This window comes from Jaculus jaculus, chromosome 5 (genome assembly GCF_020740685.1).
Source record: "Jaculus jaculus isolate mJacJac1 chromosome 5, mJacJac1.mat.Y.cur, whole genome shotgun sequence".
In the NCBI taxonomy this organism is placed as follows: Eukaryota; Metazoa; Chordata; class Mammalia; order Rodentia; family Dipodidae; genus Jaculus; species Jaculus jaculus.
The window spans coordinates 39,062,404-39,079,456 of record NC_059106.1 but is presented as its reverse complement, the minus strand read 5'-3'; the positions used below and the strand labels follow the sequence as shown (position 1 = coordinate 39,079,456).

The window sequence follows — 17,053 nt, the reverse complement described above, 5'->3', positions numbered from 1 at the left end:
TGTGTGTCGGGGCGTGTGCATACTTTTAGGGCACAGGTGTGTGTGCTGTATACTATGGCCTCATCTGAGCAGAATGGAAGATGTTGTTCGGAAAGACACCCGACCCTGGCACACCCCCACTCTCCAGTGAGTTTAGGGCACAGAAAAGATGTGAACCTGCATTTTTTGGCCACTTGGCACCCTAGGACCCATAGTGGGCAGTTGTCACGGTCTCCCTGGATGAGGACACAAAAGCCATCCCGAGCTCAGGGAAACGGCAGCCTTTTACAGAACTGGCACTTGGCAGCCACCAGGGGGTGAGAGTGCCCCATTTCTCTGGCAGGCAGGCCTGGCAGGTGAGGGCTTGAGTGGGGAAAGCGAGGACAGGGACGCGGGTGGGGGAGTCACTTCCATCCTGGTCCTGTTCTACGGATATAGAGGGACACCTCAGAGGACCACTGGGCTGGACAGAGGGCTGGGGCTGGCGTCTGGTCAGCACAGAAGCGGGGCCTCACTCTTCCCAGTCTTTGTGGAGCCTTCCCCAGAGTCTCCATCTCACCTTCACTCCTGCAGTGTCTCTCTGCCCTCAATGTCCTTAAATTTTGACCTTTGACCCTCACTGGACCCCCTCTCAAACAAGAATGGTGAGCTGTTGCACACAGGTCAAAGGTCAGACCTTGCACCCACCTCCTTCATTCTTTGCACCCCCCATCTCCAGCCTGGGTCCCTCACCTCCGTGTGCACCTCCCACCTCCAGTCTCCACACCCCCCTCCTAGCTCTGCACACAGGCCCCCACCCAGGTTTGGTCCTCTCCCCAGTCCCACCTACTCTCCTAAGTCCAGGTCCCATGGTGCCAGTCTCCTACAGCTGTCTCCCAGGGGCCCCTGGCCTGTTCTAAGGGGTCCTTCTGCAAACCTCAGCCCCAAGCACTCTTCCCCATGCTTGGTAGCTTGGTTTTATCTGAGCCCATCACACTGTGTCTGCCTCCAGCTTGCTGAGAACTGTCTAACCCCTGTGTCCCAGAGTCCCAGGCTGGACCAATGTTGGGGGAGCAGGTAGGAAGAGTTGGTTCTCCTGAGAGGGTAGGAATAAAGGCTCAGAGGTCAAGGTCATCTGACCCACCCTCCATACAGACCTAGTGACACTGAGAAGAGAAAGAGAGAGAAACAGAGTTGAAAGCCTGGCCCTGAAGGTCAGTGAACTGTGCACCATCTGTGGAGAGGAATGAATGACCGATGCTATAGAAGGAAGGACCTCATGATGAGAAACGTCCTGGCAGCCAAATCCAAGCGGACCCCATCCTATATGGCTGGCCCCCGAGCTCCACGCCCCACGCTGGGCCCTGACTTACCTGTGGGGGCTCATAAGGCACCACAACACTCTGCCTGCCAGTGACAGGGTCGTCCACGTACTGGGAGAGGCTGTTCCCTTCTACCCGGATGAGGTGACTGGCCGGGGCAGACTGTCCTGCCAGGAGGGGACACAGCTTCAGAGAGAGGCCCAGCTCCCATCCTGCCACCCCCTGTCCAGGCACATGGCAGCAGAACTGGAACCACAGGGCCTGTCCCTGTGGGGGCCCCAGGCGGGGCTCAGGCCCGTGCAGCCCTCGTTTTCATGTCCCTGAGCCTGGCAGTGACTGCCCCTAGCTCTCCTATGACCCCTGGGTGACCATACGCTCTAGCAGGCCCACTTAAGGGGTACTCTACAAGGCTCCCCAGGGTTCTAGGAATCCAGCTGGCTGACCACCACTTGTGCTAGAGCTGGGCCACTATCAGAGATGGGAGGAAGTGGACCTTTGGGAACTGAAAGTGCCCAGTGAGGGGAATGGGCGGTCCCCACTATCAGCTCTGCCCTTTCCATCCTTATGTCTCCCAGGTAGGCAGCCAGCTCTGAGCTTCCCCTCAGTGTGCATACGGGGTGGGGTACACTCAGGCCACCGGTCGTGGTCCTGCTGAGGTCAGGGGACAGATGGGACCTCACCTTCATTGAAGTCCCTGCCGAGTTCGTGATTGGGGCAACGCTTCACGATGTCAGTCACATGCTCTGCCTTTTTGTAGACAGGCATGGCCCGGATGGCCGTACCTGGGGGTGGTGGGGTGGACACTTTGATCTGGATGGGACACGTCTTGGCGATCTGACAGTATAGTTTCTTCAGCAGTGGGGAGTACTGGAGGGGGAGGGGCACCAGGTTAAGATCATAGCCCAGCTCCATATGTTTGCCCAGACTGTGCCTGCCGCCCCCCCCCCGCCATACTCCGATAGGCTTCTGATCAGGTCCACCCCCATGCCTCACCCTCTCTGTGTTCCTCCAGCCAGTCTCCCTTGAAAGTGCAGAGATAAGCATGCCTATCTTGGTCCACACTCAGCTACCCAGAGATTTATGCCCAGATCCCACTGGCTAAAGAGACAGACACATCCCTGTAGTGGATGAGGATGGTGAAGGCTAGGAACGCTACGGGAAGAGAAAGCGCTGCTGGAAGGAAGTGCTTCTGGAAGGTGCAGGGAGCTAAGAGCCAGTCTGCCTATGTTTTCCCAGCCTGAGAAGCCCCAAGTGCAGAGGTTTGCAGTGAGCTTGCAGCATTGAGATTATCTCAGGGATGCACTTTTCTAAACAGGGAAAGTGGCTTCTGGCCAGGCGTGGTGGCTCACGTCTTTAATTCCAGCACTCGCGAGCCAGAGGTAGGAGAATAGCCGTGAGTTCGAGGCCACCCTGAGACTACATAGTGAATTCCAGGTCAGTCTGAGCTAGAGTGAGACCCTACCTCAAAGAAAAAGGAGGGGGTTCTGCAGGTGGGCTGGGGGCCCCTTTCCGTTTTGCACTCAGATGGAGAACACTCTGGCCCAGTGAAGCCGTGCATGCTGGCCAGGTATGCCAGTGCCACCTCTGCAGCTAGACCCACCAAGTTCTACATCTGGGTCCGTGTCACTCTGGCCCAATTTCCCCAGCCGAGACACCAAGGGGAGAAAAAGCACTACCACAGTCTTCCCTATGAAAAGTGGGGTGCCTCCCTTTGCGATAAAACCACCTGCAGGGTCTCCAACATCCACACCTTGTGGGTCAGGTTGCCTGTCTAAGGCCCTAGCTCACCCTGCTGAGGCCATCCCAGGGCTGTCCACTTATTTCCATGCCAGCCACCCTTCCCTCTTCTGCTTCCCAGAAACCCTGGAGACTCCCTCATGCCCTCCCCTCCCAGGAGCACAAGGAAGTTGCCTGCTGTCAGGTTTAGAGGATAATATCCATGGCGCTTCACTCGGTGTCCATCCCCTGGCGTGGAATCATGAGCCAGACCAGCCACAAGTGTCCTGATGCTACCTACCACACTCTACTGTGACTGTCAGGAAAACCAAGGCCAGAGACGACAAGGTCCTGGTGGAAGAGTGGGTGGAGCGCATGCACTTAGAACCTTTCCTTTTCCAAGGACAGTGGAAGGCCCTGACCCCTAAACTCCTGAAGGCTCCAGTTTTCCCACAGCGAACTTGTAGGAGCTGTATAAATCCTGATGTGTATGTGCTCACCAAATACGGAAGAGAAAGAAAGGAGAGATATCTGCATGTGAAACAGGCATCCTTGGTCCTGTTTAAAATGCAGGAGAGACTTGTCAAGTAAAGTCCTTAGGAAGGGTCAAGGTACTGCACCCCAACAGTGTAAGCAGCCCCTACTCTGCCTGGGTGCTGGTGGCCCTCACTTTTTTTTGAGTGTGTGTGTAGAGTATGTGTGGGGTGTGATGTATGCACATGTATGTGCCCCATGCACATGTCTGTGGAGACCGGAGAACACCTAGTGTCCCCTTACCACCTATCCGTGCATATTGCCTTGAGATGAGTGAGGTGTCTCCCTCAACCCGGAGCTACTGTGCGTCCACCAGCTCTGACAGTTCTCCTGTCTCCGCTGCCCCTCTCACCTCCTGCAGGGATGTGTGTGGCCACGCCCAACTTTTTATGTAGGCTCTGGGGAGTTGAACTTGGTGGTCTCTGGCCTGAGAGGCCCTCATGCTTAAGCAGCAAGCTCTCTTAACCACTAAGCATCTCCCAGGTCCTGGCCCTCACTCTTCCTTTTTGTTTGTTTTGATTTAAGGCAAGCCCAACAGACTGGCCATTTATTTTTATGAGACAGAGAGAGAGAGAGAGAGACAGAGAGAGAGACAGAGACAGCAAGACAGAGAGAGGGATAAAATTGGCACTCCAGGGCCTCCAGCCACTATACTCGAATTCCAGATATGTGTGCCACCTTGTGTACATGTGCGACCTCATGCTTGCCTCACCTTCTGTGTCTGGCTTACGTGGGATCTAGGGAGTCAAACGTGGGCCTTGGGCTTCACAGGAAGGCGCCTTAGCTGCTGAGCCATCTCTGCAGCCCCTGGCCCTCACTCTTGAAGGATAGCTTCTATGTGCTTTGAGGGTGGTCAGTTTTATCTCCTGGGGTATGGCTGCTGGTGTGCAGGGTCCCTGTCATCATAAACACTGCATCACCAGGAAGAGGAGCCATCACCCCATCCTCAAGGTCCAGGGGAACTTTCCACAGCTTGACCTCTGACATCCAGACAGGGCCTCTGAGCAGCACCTGCCTCCAGGTTCTGGTTTCCTGTGAAAACTCCTCCCTAATCCTGACACCCTCACTGGCACATTGCAGCATGGTAACATCTGTGCCAGTTGGGGACACAGGAGCAAACCAGTGGCCTGGTGGTGACAGAAGTCTGTCAGTGCCCTGAGCAGATAAGAGACGCAGGGCTGGTAGGAGGAGGTTACTGGGTTTCTCTGAGGTCTAGCGACACTTGCGTGATGAGCTGTCCGTTACGGAGTACCTTCGGTATGTGACACCCACCTCCTCCTGGAATGGGGCCTTCTGGGAGGATGTAGAGAGGTGGCTGTCTCTCATAAGCAACATGAACCCAGTCAAGGCACATTGCCTCCCTATTTCCCATGGTCTCCCTGGGAGAAGCAAACCCATGCACGGCACGGAACAAACACTAGGCGTCAGTGGAGAGCCCGGCCCTCTAGCCTCCTCATCTGTGCGGCTTTGGATCACCCAGACTCAGCCTACTGAGTCCCAGAGCTCTGAAAGGCTCAGCCTGAGGCCAACCAAAGGGGTGAGGGGGAGCTTCCTGGTGATGGGGAGCCTCCCATTGAGCAAGCATCTGCTGAGCCCCTATTGTTTCAAACTTAAGCTCACCTAAAGGATTGAGGGAAGAGGGTGGCAGACACCCCGCGAAACAGACCTGACTGACCTGGATGGTCAGTCACCAGGCTTAGTAAAAGGACACACTGGCCTTTAAAGTCAGACCTTGCTCAGGTTTGCATGCTAGGTTACCCTAAACACTGCCAAGTTTGTATGTGCTGGTTTACCATGGGACCCCCAGATGCCAGCTAGGGGGAGCAAAGAACAGAGTCAGCCAGCTTGATTACACTGTGGTTGCTCTCATACCAGGGGAGGTAGCTCCAGCCACCATGTGTGGGCAGACATAGCTGAGGGGCCCATGGTCTGGGCTCCCTGGCAGTGGTCTCTCCAGTGCCTGAAGCTCTCTCTGTCTCTCTCTCTCTTTTTTTTCCTAGTACTATACCCCACAGCCTGAGATGGGGTCACTAGAACCAGCAGGGCCTGGGCCAGAAGCAGACCAGATGTGACAGGGCCCTGAGGCCGCATTCCTGGGCAGCCCCAACACGCCTCGAGGGAGGGAGGCGCCAGGCTCCTCCTACATGTTCCACCAGAGAAGGAGCCAGGCTCAGCCCCGCCAGCCACGGGAGGCACAGCACCACCACCAACAAGCACGCTCTTTGGAAGCCCTGCCAACAGAAGTTGTGTGCCTGGGGTCTCCCTCTAGGCCCAGTGGCCACCATCTTCCCAGGACTCTCAGCTGCCCCCGGAGCTGTTCACCACTGTTGGAAACATACAGCTGATGTCTCGGGCAGCCCCTCGGAAGGGCAGCTGGTGTGTCTAGGGGCATCCTGAGCTGGGGTGCACGAGGTGGTACCTCTATCCACAGCCTGGGGTGCCCAGAAAGTCTAGGGAAACCGAGGGATGCGTGGCCTGGTGGCTGGGCTGGAAGGGGCTAGCCATGGATGCCCCGCCCTGGGGAGGAGTTGAGAGGCACCAGGAGCTGTCCCTGGTACCAGAGAAACGGCTGCAGCAGGACAATCCCCTCCTAGAGCGAGGAGCAGCGCCAGAGCTCCACGCAGTCTTTGATGGACAAGTCCCCCATCCCACTAGCGCAGAGGGAGGTGTGTGTCTAAGGACAGAGGGCAAGGAGACACTGTCCTGGGGAAGCCGAACGCTCTTCCCGCTGTGCCCTGGGGTCACTGCATCGCTCACTCACCTGGTACCACTCCCCACAAGGGTATCCCTGGTACTCAGGTGGCCTTTGGGGAACACACAGCTGCCAGCTCTATGGGTTGGGTCCATGAGGGTCTATCCTAGTCAGAATCCAGGAGCCTCTGGGAGCGTGATACAGAGGCTCTCCTCTACTTGGGAACACTGCGGATTGACCCCAGTGGTCAAGAGGGGTACTCCTAAGATAGCCAAGTCCTGATTCAAAAGTGCACGTGCTCTCCCCACCTCCTTCCTCAGGAGACCCTCTGGGGCCAGCCCTCAGGGTCAGAGTCTGGGGAAGGGGCAGGAGGACACCCTTAGGTGGATGTGTCTCTATGGAAGGTCATGTTGAGATGTCTCCCTGCCTGCGGCCCCCCTCCTGCCTCTCCTTCCCCAGAACCGCTAGATGGATGTGTTTCAACAGATTCTGAGCTGATAAAATCTTATTTATCTTCGGCTGTTGACACAGAGCCGCCTAGACTTGCCTGCACGGATGCGTGTGTTCCACAGGGCTTGCAGGAAATGCTTTGCTCAACACTGGTACAGCCATCCCTCCTGCCATGGCTCCTCTCCTGACCCCTCCTTCTTCCCTTCCTTACTCCCTCTCTCTCCTCCTCCACCCAGTTCAAGATGGGCCTCAGCCTGGCTGGAAGCCCCCAGCCTGGCAGGGCTGGTGCAGGGTGGTGGGTGAGAGGGCGGGCGGGGGCGGGCGCGGCACAGGGCTGTTAATTTCCTCGCACCCGCTCCCGGCAGCTGGGTGCCCAGCACAGGCAGGTTTGGGCAGGAGGACAGTGGAGAGGTGATAATAACTTGTCTGTCATTTTCCCGGGACATGTAGCATCTTGCAAACCGCAAATACCGTTAACCAGCTTGGGTGAATCTGTTAGAACAGGTTCTGGGAGACGGGCCGCAGTGGGGGCTTTTTTTAATGATTTTTTTTCATAGCCCACTTTCGTCCACTTTCCACGTGCGCGTGCATGCATGTGTGTGTGTGTGTGCACATCTCTCTCCTCTCTGGGGTTACAGATCCCTTTAAGATCACCCCCAGGGTCTTCTCTCCCCTTTGGGTTGATTTCATAGGACAGGACATGAACTGGCAGACTAAGGTGGATCCCCAAAGTCCAGGTCACAATTCCTGAGTTGTGACTGCCTTTCTCCTCGGGTGACACCAGCCAAGGACAGGCTTGGTGGCAGTCCCTTTGAAGGAGCACTGGCTTTTGCTTGCATGGTGTCACTCGTTTCTGTGTTCAGCAGAGAGCTGCGGGGTGCAGGTGTAGGCTCCTATGCAGGTCAGGGAGCCCTGGCAGGAGAACTGGGAGAGGGTTGCTGCCCCAGGTCTAAAGAAGGGAATGCCACACGGGTGACAATAATCCCAGCCTGTGGCAGTCAGTGCACCCTGATCCCAGCTGGCAACATGAAGGCAGGGAGAGTCCATGAACGGGTAACCAAAGTCCAGCCAAGGACAGCCAGGAGGCAGAGATATGCAACCCCGATCATTATTCTGTAAGTAGTGTCCCAGAGGCTGTGGACGACAGCCTGCTCCCTGGGGAGAGGCATGCCAGGAGCTAGCTGAGGCACCTCTTAGGAGCTGGCCATCCTGCCTCAACATGGCCTCCAGCCCGATCCCAATTGGGCAAGGAGGAGCCACATGGAACACCCTGGTGGCCTGGGTGGGGCTGAGTGCACCCCCTGACACCAAAGCTGGGTAGTGAGCCCCCAGGTCACTCAGCCCTTGCAGGGACAGAATACTGCTTCTGTCCTAGGCTGGGGTCAGAGTAGGGAGGGAGGTGGTTGAGTCCCATTGCATGAGGGTCTGGTGGCAGTATCAACAAGGAGAGGGAAATGGTGGTGGTTAGGAAAGCTGCAAAGTGGTGCATAGCAGAGCGGTCCACATGGACTTGGGGTGGCAGGCCATCTTTCATGTTTCTTCTTCAGTAAGGTTCCTGGGTCCACCCTCACCCTTCACCCAACCTCCAACCTGTTAAAATAACCAGAGCTTCACTTCCAAAAGCTGTGGCCTGAGCTGGGGTGGATCAACACCCAGACCTTGTAATACTGTGAAATAGATATATTTGGTCTACCTCCCTGGTTTCTGGTTAACAGCTCCTAAAATCCAGGGAGTCTTCAAACTGACAGGGTCTTTTCATACACTAATGACTCTGAGGGCTGTGCTTCAGGACCCGCTGATCAGTAGATCAAGGTAGGACTTGCAGCCCCACCCCATCCCTGGCTTGTAGGGAGGGCGAGAGAATGAATAAGGTTCAGTTTGTCCCCGACATCTGATGATTAACTGATCATGGCTACATAAGGAAGCCTCCACAAAGCCCCAAGTGAACAGGGCTCCATCTGCTTCTGGATAGCAAGACAAATGGAAATCCGTGCAGATGGAGGGAAGGTAGGGAAGCCCACACCCCTTCCCTGCATGCCTCAGTCCATGCATCTCTCCATCAGTCTTTGTAACAAACTGGACAACTAGGCGAGTATTCTCTCCCCCAACAACCCACCCCCCCGAGTCCTGTGAGCCACCTGAGCAAACTAACTGCACTGGATGACAGGGGTGACAATAAGAAACACAAATAAAGGAGTTCTACCTGCAGATGGCAGCCTTGGGAACACAGCCCTCTCACCGAGGGATTGGACTGGTCCCCCAGGCAGCAGGGGCAGAATCGTGGGCAGTTAGAGGATACTAGCTGGTCTCTCCTGGGGCATCTGTGGCTTGCTGTAGAGGTCACAGAAGCCTTAGAAGTGAGCTGGAGTTTGGGTCTGTCCTCTATGGTCAGACTCTCCTGTGGATCTGTTGTTACCACCAGGCTTTCCTTGGTTGTGGGTCCTGAGATTAGGGTCCAGACAAACTGGCCCTCAACACCTCTGGGTTTTGTGGAATGTGGATAGTTGGATGGACAAAGCAAGACACAAGTGCCAGGTGAGGCATGTGGCACTGGGCTGGCTTGGCATCCCTGGGAGGTGAGGGGACTGCTAGGGAGGAATCTGGCCCACCCTGGTGCCGCTAGTGGGTATCTCTTCTGACATTAGGTCACCTGTGATGGATAGAGGCTGGCTGGGAGACCAATGCCATGGAGATACAATGGGATGGTCTCCACCCAGAGCTGGAGAGAGTTGCTGCCAGGATTTTCTGAGAACGCCCTAGGAGGTACTGGTGGGTCCTATCACCATTTCAGTCTACATCCAGCCTGGACATCCAGTCTTATTCTATGTCCTCTGGTCTCCAGTCACTAGCCTCCAGACAAAAATGCTCTGACAAGTGTCTAGTGAGGAGGACTGAAGGCAAGGCCATAGCACTACCCAGCACAGGGCCCTGTGGAGGCTGGTGACCAGTCTGCTCTGGGTTCCACCGGAAGGCCACTTCAGATGCCAGGGGTGAAGCCCCACCCACATTCCAAACTTCCATAAGGCTTCCATAAGGAAGGGTCAATAGCAGCTTTGCCACTCATGAGGACTGGAAGAGCATCTGGTGTCAGAGGGAACAATCTACCTCTCTCAGAGACCTGTGGCTTTCCAGATAGTCTTGTGAGCTAGAGACAGCCAAGGGACAGGGAAGCAAACAAGGGACATGTGGGGGGGGGCATGACAAGAAAGGAGAGGAGGTGTCATTCTTCAGTGCTGAGTTTAAAATGGTCACTGGCTTCGCTGAGCTTCAGGCATATTTCACATAGCCATGAGGCAGGAGTTCTAATAGCCCAGAGTATTCTAGTCAATAAAAAAGGAATGCATCCAGGGCAGTGGGCAGGCGGTGGGTTTCCACCAGCTCAGGCAGCAATAGAAGGTCACTGGGGTCAAGGCACGGTGCAAGCTTCCCGCTCTGGAGACTTTCTCCTCAAGGCAAGCAGGTTGAGCTCTGATGACTCAGAACCACCTCATAATTGGGGTTCCAGAACCATTTCCAGCAAGTTGGGAGCAGTTGGTGTGGCAGAGGGAAAGGGTTGTTGCTGGGGACCACCCAGAAAGGGCCCAGGCTGTTTGAGGTCAAAGTCCTATCTCTGCCCTTCGCTGAGGTATGGCCTGCCCTTGTCCTGCCTTCTGGGGTCCTCATCTTTAAAGAGGAGCCTTCTGCAGGCTGAGGGATGGTGCCCGCCGTTCTATGGCACTGCGGCTGTACCCATTTGCATTTACAAAACACAAAACATGGAAAGCGGGAAGCCTTCCATAAGTCCACCTAGTTCAGGTTTCCAGCCACCCTCTGTCCAGCCCTCTTAGTGTGGCATGCGCTGCAGTCACAGAGCCTGTGGGAGTGGCAGGGAAAGGGACATTTCCAAGGCCTTCCCAGGGTCCCACCAGCTTGTGTGACAGGAGAGAACCATGCAAGTGGCGACTGAACCATGAGCCCCACTCCAGCTTCACGCAGCAAGCTCCCTTTTGGAAACAAGTCTCAAAAAAACATGTAAATCCAAACTTGATCCTCCACAGCTCCAAACCCATGGGACCCCCCCCCCCCGCCAAAGTGCTCTAGGTCATGATCCCTACTAGAACCCTGGAGGAGTGTGGTGTGGCCACCAGCTGGGGCACACTCTTGGTTTCAGAGGCCAACCAGCTAGCATCCAGCTACAGCAAGACTCTGGGGCTCAGTGCTCTCAGGACAAGTTCCTCAGGCCACCAAGAAAGGAGAGGAGGATGGAAGGAGAGAAGGCACCCAGCACGTACCCTAGTCAGGACTAGCCTGCTGGGAGCCCACCGCCCCCTGTGCATGATACGAGGGATTGCTGCAATTTCTCCCTAAGTGCTCTTGTTTCCCCTAATAATTCACGTTTCATCTCCACAATAAACATTGTAAGAACTCTTCCCGTGGCTTTAAATACACATAATTGCTCCTGGTGCCAGTAAAAGGTATTAATTCCACTTATGCATTCCATAAACTTTTAGGATAACGCAATTGATACCACAATCATGTCGGGACACCTCCCCTATTCTTCTCCTTTGTAAGCCTCCGAGGGGCTGGAAAGTTTGCTCCAAATCCATTCGTGTTGACTCAGCCTCAGCCTCCCCAGGAATCCCTCCCTGAGCTTTAGTGCTTCCCGCCCACCTTCGCATGTTCCCGGGGCCCGGGGTGGGTGAGTGAGGGCCGTCTCCCAGGACATACATGTGAGTGTGCATGTGCACGCACAAGCACACAGAGGCAGCAGGGTGTTACTTGGGGCCATGCCCAAGCCGTCTGTCCATGCAGTGTGCTCCCAGGAGCCAGCCGCACTCTCTCACCTGTGTGTCCTACCGACAGCCTCCTAGCAGCTGCCTCTCTGGACGTTGCCTGTGCTCCTGAGGTGCCCACAGATGCCACGCTAGGCCAGCAGTGCCATCCCCACAGGCTTTCCTGACCGACTGCAAAGCTCTCTAACTCTTCCAAGCATTGGGGAGAGCCACCCCTCACCACCCTAGCCAGGCAGACTGGGCACAGAGGGTCTGAACTAGGGCTGGACAGCAGCCCAATATCCAACACATGGGCTGTTCTGATGTGTAAAGGGACTTGTTCCAGTTCTGCCTCTGTCCTGGAGGGCTCCAGGAACCAGCCCTCTACAATACCACCAACCAACGTGGGAGATGCTCCGACCCTCACAAGATCCCAGGTAGGTCAGGAAACTGGGACAAAAGCAACCGGTGTCCCAGCCGCAGATGTCATGGATGATGTCAATGGCATCAGTGCCTGCAATGGCCATCTTTCCCAGTGTCTGTGCCCATCGTGAAAGATCATGAAATATGGTCAGGCAGAGCTGGAATAGCACCCACACAGTGAGTATTGCTGGAGTGTTTCCCAGACACCAGATCCCGGTCTATGAGGAGCCCTTATAGCAGAGGTCACTGAGGGACAAAGAGGCACAGTTCAGCCAAAGACAGATTTAGGACCAGTACGGTGGTAGGTGGCTCTGTTCCAGCCCATCCTACCTGCAGTATCCCAGTCATCTATCAATGGCAGGGCCAAAAAGCCCTGGGCTGGAAGATCTACCTGTCTGGGGGGGGGGGCTGTCAGAACCCCGAGCAGCAACCAGGGAGAACAGTAAGCATGCTTACCTGTGTTCACATATGTATGTGAATGCACATGTTTGTGCACATACATGCCCAAGTGTTTACAGGCATGTGCTTGTGAACTTGTGCCTCTGTACATGTGTACATATGTACATGTATGTTCAGATCTATGCTCACAAGTTCATGCATGTGCTGTGCTCCTGGATGTCCATGTGTATGGGGCCTTGGGCACACGTGTATGTTCACAGTCATTGGCTTGTGTATACCTGCATATGTAGATGTGCATGCATGCCTACGTACCTGCAGGGACATGTGCATGCACTATACACACCTCTGTGTTTACGTATGTGGGGTGGTGTGCACATGCATATGTAGGGGTGTTTGTGTGCATGCAGGTGCACACGTATATGCATGCCTGTGTGCTCTCAGGTGTATGCATGTGCATCACACACACCTGGGCACCTGTGTGTCCGTGCAAGTGGGGGTTTCTAGCGCATGTGTGCACGTGTGTATGCGTACCTGCAGGTGCGTGAGCTGCAGGCCCAGACCCCTTGATGTACAAGTAGATCTGTGGGCTGAGGGAAGCTGGTCAGGGCAGATAGGCCCCCTGGGGCTGGAGAGGCTATGCTGAGGCCAAAGATGCCATTAACAGCTGTGGTCACTTGGAGGCCAGTGAGGGTGTCTTGCTGATGATCTGGGAGAGCAACGAAGGCAGCAGTCAATATGGAATTGTACTTGAGAAAAATATGAATTATCTATCAGTTACCAGCCAGTGGCGTGGCAGGAGTCAAGCGCAGTGCTGTGTAGAGGTCTAGGTGGCAAGTCTGGGCAGCGCCCACACAGTTGGACCCCCAGAGCTGAGAGCAGCCACTGCCCACCCCTTTTCTGGGCAAGGAGAAAAGCCCTTGGGTGTCTGCTCCCAGATTGCCGAGGTGCCAAAAATCTCATTACCAATGTTGGTCCCACCTCCACCCCCTGCGCGCACGGGGCTGGGAGGGGGACGCCAGGCAAAAGCATCCTCTCAGTCAGTGCTTGGCTCTGCTGACCCACCTTGTGCCTGCTGGGGCTAAGCTGGAAGACAGAGGCCCAGGGGAGAGGTGAAGCCAGCCCAGAGGACAGCGCCTGTCCCTCCTCAACCATCTCAGATCACTGAAAGCACCTGGACCCTCCCAGGCATGGCGGAGGCCCCACTAGAATTCTCAGACAACAAGGAGAAAAGCCAGATTCCATGGACTTTCCTCAGACACTGCCAGCCCCTCAGACCCTGTGACTGTCACCATCAGAGGGACAAAGGTCTTAAGAAACAGGCCTGAAGGCAGAAGAGCAGTGTCCTGAGCTTCCCATCATTAGAGATGTGGCAAGGGTGTCTCTTGGGCTTCCTGACCTGGCTCTATGTTACTCAGCTGGGGTGGACAGAGGGTCTTCCTCTCACTCTAGACAGCACAGATGGCCTGCAGCCTTCAGCAGGGAGGCCCAAGCTGGATGGCTTCCCCATCCTCAATGCCACGACCTCAGCACAGAAGTAAGTGCTATGCGCTGCACAAGAGCTGTCATGTTCAGCTCTCATCACCACCTTGCAGTCAGCATGAAGTAGCAATTTACAGATGGGGAAAAATGGGGCAAAGAACTGGGGTCTGCAGTGCCCAGCAGCAGGGTGCTGGAAACCCAGGACTAAGTGCCACAGTCATCTAGCACCTCTTAGCCTATTGGAGCCCATCCAAGCCTCAGACGTTGAACTGAACCTTCATTTAGTGAGGGGCCATCAGTGGAGGAGCCCACCCAAAGTAAGAGCCAAAAGCAACTGTAGGAAGGTGAGGTTAAGGCCAGGAACCAGACCCAGGCTATCCAGACTACCTGTCTGTGGCCACATTCAGGGCCTGGCCTGGCTGCTTCAGACTTCGCCCAGTCGTCTGGCCCTTAGCATGGCATAGCCACACTCAAGGCCAGCATGTTCCATAAGAACTAGTGGACCTAGTCTTTAAAGCAGAAGGGGTTGAGAATGGAAAACTCCTGTCCAGTGCTGCCCAAGTAGTTGGGATTGAGCCTGCTCTGCACAGACTCCCCGCATCTCCAGCTCCAGCCATTCCCTGGAAATCTAGAGCCCTGGGGGGAAGGGATGCTCTCCAGTGGGTTGTATTGCCTAGTACGGTATCTTCCAATGTACCTCCTGTACCCAGGGACACTGAAGAGTTATCTGTCCCCATTCTTAGCCGGCTGTGGAGACTTGGAAGGTACTTAGGGGTGCCCTTTTCCCAGCCAACACCCCATCTGCTGTGCGTTCCCAGCCCAGGGTCCCCAAGCCTCACTCTGTCCTTCCTGCAGCCTCTTCTCCCATATAGCATACGGTCCTGAGAGCTTAGTGGTTAGAAATACTGATGGTAGTCACTGCTGTGCCCAGCGCCCAGCATCCCCCTCACTGCATAACTCTGAGTGAGTGACTTTCCCTCCTCATGCCTCAGCTTCCTTGGCTATCCAATGGGAACAAGAATAGACTCAACCCGTGGGTTGTTAGGCAAGTCAAAGCACTTAGCAGGATGCCCAGCTCACAGCCAATGCACGTGGGGTGTTGTCAAAGTTGGCTAATTCCCCACCGGGACAAAACTGTTCCCAGAGGCACCTGAGTGAGGGCTCCAGCCTTCAGGACTGTGCTTGCAACCCTGGATTCACTGTCCCAAGCCAATTCTCAGAGGGCAAAGCCTAAATCCGAAGTCATGCCGCCAGAAAGAGAATGCTTCCAGCTTCCAAAGGGTGCCTGTCAGCTTCTGATAATCTGTAGCAGAAACCCACACCTCTGCTCTGAACACATTTTGAGCCATGGTGCCCACCTGACAGCAGGGAAGCTGTCCAGTCTCTGGCCAAATGGCCTGTCCCTGCCCCGTGGACCTTACTGGTTGCAACATCTCCCACCCCTCTGGGATCCTGCCGAAAGCTGGCTGGTTCTGGCCAAGCATCTGAGGGGTAGGCACACCCACACTGCCCAGCCCTGAGACCCGCCTCCTGCTCTGAGCTCCTCCCGGCTCGGCTCTGCTCAGGCCAGGCAGGCCAGGTGGGAACCCCCTGCGGACAGTGTGTGTGCTCAGCCTGTCCCAGGCACTGTGTTGTCCTGGCAGCCAGCAGCAACCGCGTCCCCATCCGGCTGCCCTCCAGTCGGCTGCTGGGAGCAGGGGCACTCACCGTCCAGGTGGCTGACTTGGCTGTGCTCGACTGTTGGAAGGTGACCTCGAAGTGGTGGGGGCCTGGGTAGTCTGTGTTGGAGGGGATGACAGGCGCTGGTGACATGGTGTCGAAGGTGGAGCTGGGCTGAGCGTAGGGTGAGTGAGTGGGTGCGCTGGCAGCGTGCTCCGGGGGGTAGGGGCTGGCCGGGGCCGCGCGGCTGCCCATCTGGTCCATGGCGCTGCTGAGCAAATTGAACTGGGCCTGGCGCGAAGGGGGTGGAGGAGGGAGGGGAGAAACACTGTTGGGCTGACGGTGGAAGCCCCAGCCCCTGCTCCTGTCCCATCGGGGGAGGTGTCTTGTTACAGGAGCCTTAAAGGGCCAGCAGGCTCCAAGTCATCCCAAATATTTCCCAGGGCCCCCACCCCACCCCAACAGGCCACTACTTGTGTTGGGATAAACTCACATTTTCACCTCTCCCGCCTGCCCCTCTCCATCCGCCTCCTGGGTGCCAGGGTTTCTGGGGATCCACCCAGCAGCCAGCAAGGTTGGATGGAGTTTTGCACACCTAGAGGGGAGCTGTCCTGTCTGGGGAGGATCCCACCAGACGCCCCTTGGGAGGCTCTGCACTGACCCGGGCAGCCTGCAGCTTACAGTGCTCAGCCCTCCCTTCCGGGTTGTAGCTCACAGTCAGGATGCATGGGTGCCCTCCAGGCCAGGTGTGACCACATACCTCTCGGTAGTGGGGTAGTGGGACGGAGGTGGGCTTGCACATCAGTCTCCAGAGGCCCAGGGACTCTGAGGGGCTTTAAGCTGGTACCTTCATCTCCCTTAGAATGGCCCCTTCGGGCTGGGTCTACAGCTTCACCCCCAGGACCCATGCTGGCACAGTTTGGGCTAGGCTGCCTAGACTCACATTCAGGAAGAACTTAAACTCAGTGGGTGCATCCCCAGCTTCACCCTCCATTGGTTTCCAGAACCCTAGGAACTTCAGGGAGACCCCACCCACACCCTTGGTGTCTCTGATCCAGTTGAAGGAGCAGCCAATCCAAATCCAGAGGCTTGAAGCAGGAAGGACTTGGGAGGACACTCAATGGCTGAGGCTAGCTAAAGCGAGTCCCTAATCACAGTCATTTACATGCCCTTCCTCTGTGCTGGGGACCTTTCTGTAAACTCATTTGGTCCTCCACAGTCAGAAGTGAGCACTGCTTTAGTTCCCACTTCACAGATGGAGAGCCTGAAGCTGCAGTGGGGCAATGACTTGCCCCAAGTGATGCAACAGTCTGCAGGGACTGGATGGATGGGTGGGGAAGTGGCATCATAGCGAGGGTCTGCTTCGTTCTGAGACCTCAGAGCCTGGAGCCTAGCCATGTAGCTCCCCTCCCACCAGCCTGCCCCCTCTAAGCCCAGGGACAGTAAATACTCTTGGATAAGGGTGGCAAGGCTCAGGGCTGGTGTTCCTGGTAGCAGGTATTCCACCAAAGAAAGCCCTGTGCTCAGCCAGTCCTGCACCTAAGTCTTCTACCAGGGCTTAATGGACTTAATGACAATGACCTGTGATGACAACGCCCCATTGAGCATCCTTGACAAGGGCCTGGGGTTGGACCAGAGTCCAGGACAGCACAGGGACGTCTGTGCATGCA

General features: G+C 55.8%; 1 protein-coding gene across 7 annotated transcripts in view; it reads right to left on the bottom strand.

Moving 5' to 3' along the window:
• The window catches only part of Tp73 (tumor protein p73), a 92,814-nt gene that overhangs the window by 6,896 nt on the left and 68,865 nt on the right, over window positions 1-17,053 (bottom strand). For 3 of the 7 annotated variants that reach the window (XM_004657707.3, XM_045150858.1, XM_004657706.2), the window contains 3 exons: window positions 15,432-15,674; window positions 1,961-2,147; window positions 1,332-1,447 (listed from right to left, as the gene is read on the bottom strand). In XM_004657707.3, the coding sequence (XP_004657764.2) occupies window positions 1,332-1,447; window positions 1,961-2,147; window positions 15,432-15,674 (546 nt within the window). Of the gene's footprint in view, window positions 1-1,331; window positions 1,448-1,960; window positions 2,148-12,776; window positions 12,882-15,431; window positions 15,675-16,098; window positions 16,198-17,053 lie in introns of those variants that run through there. The other 4 variants (XM_045150861.1, XM_045150860.1, XM_045150859.1 and 1 more) reach the window with 3 other exon arrangements.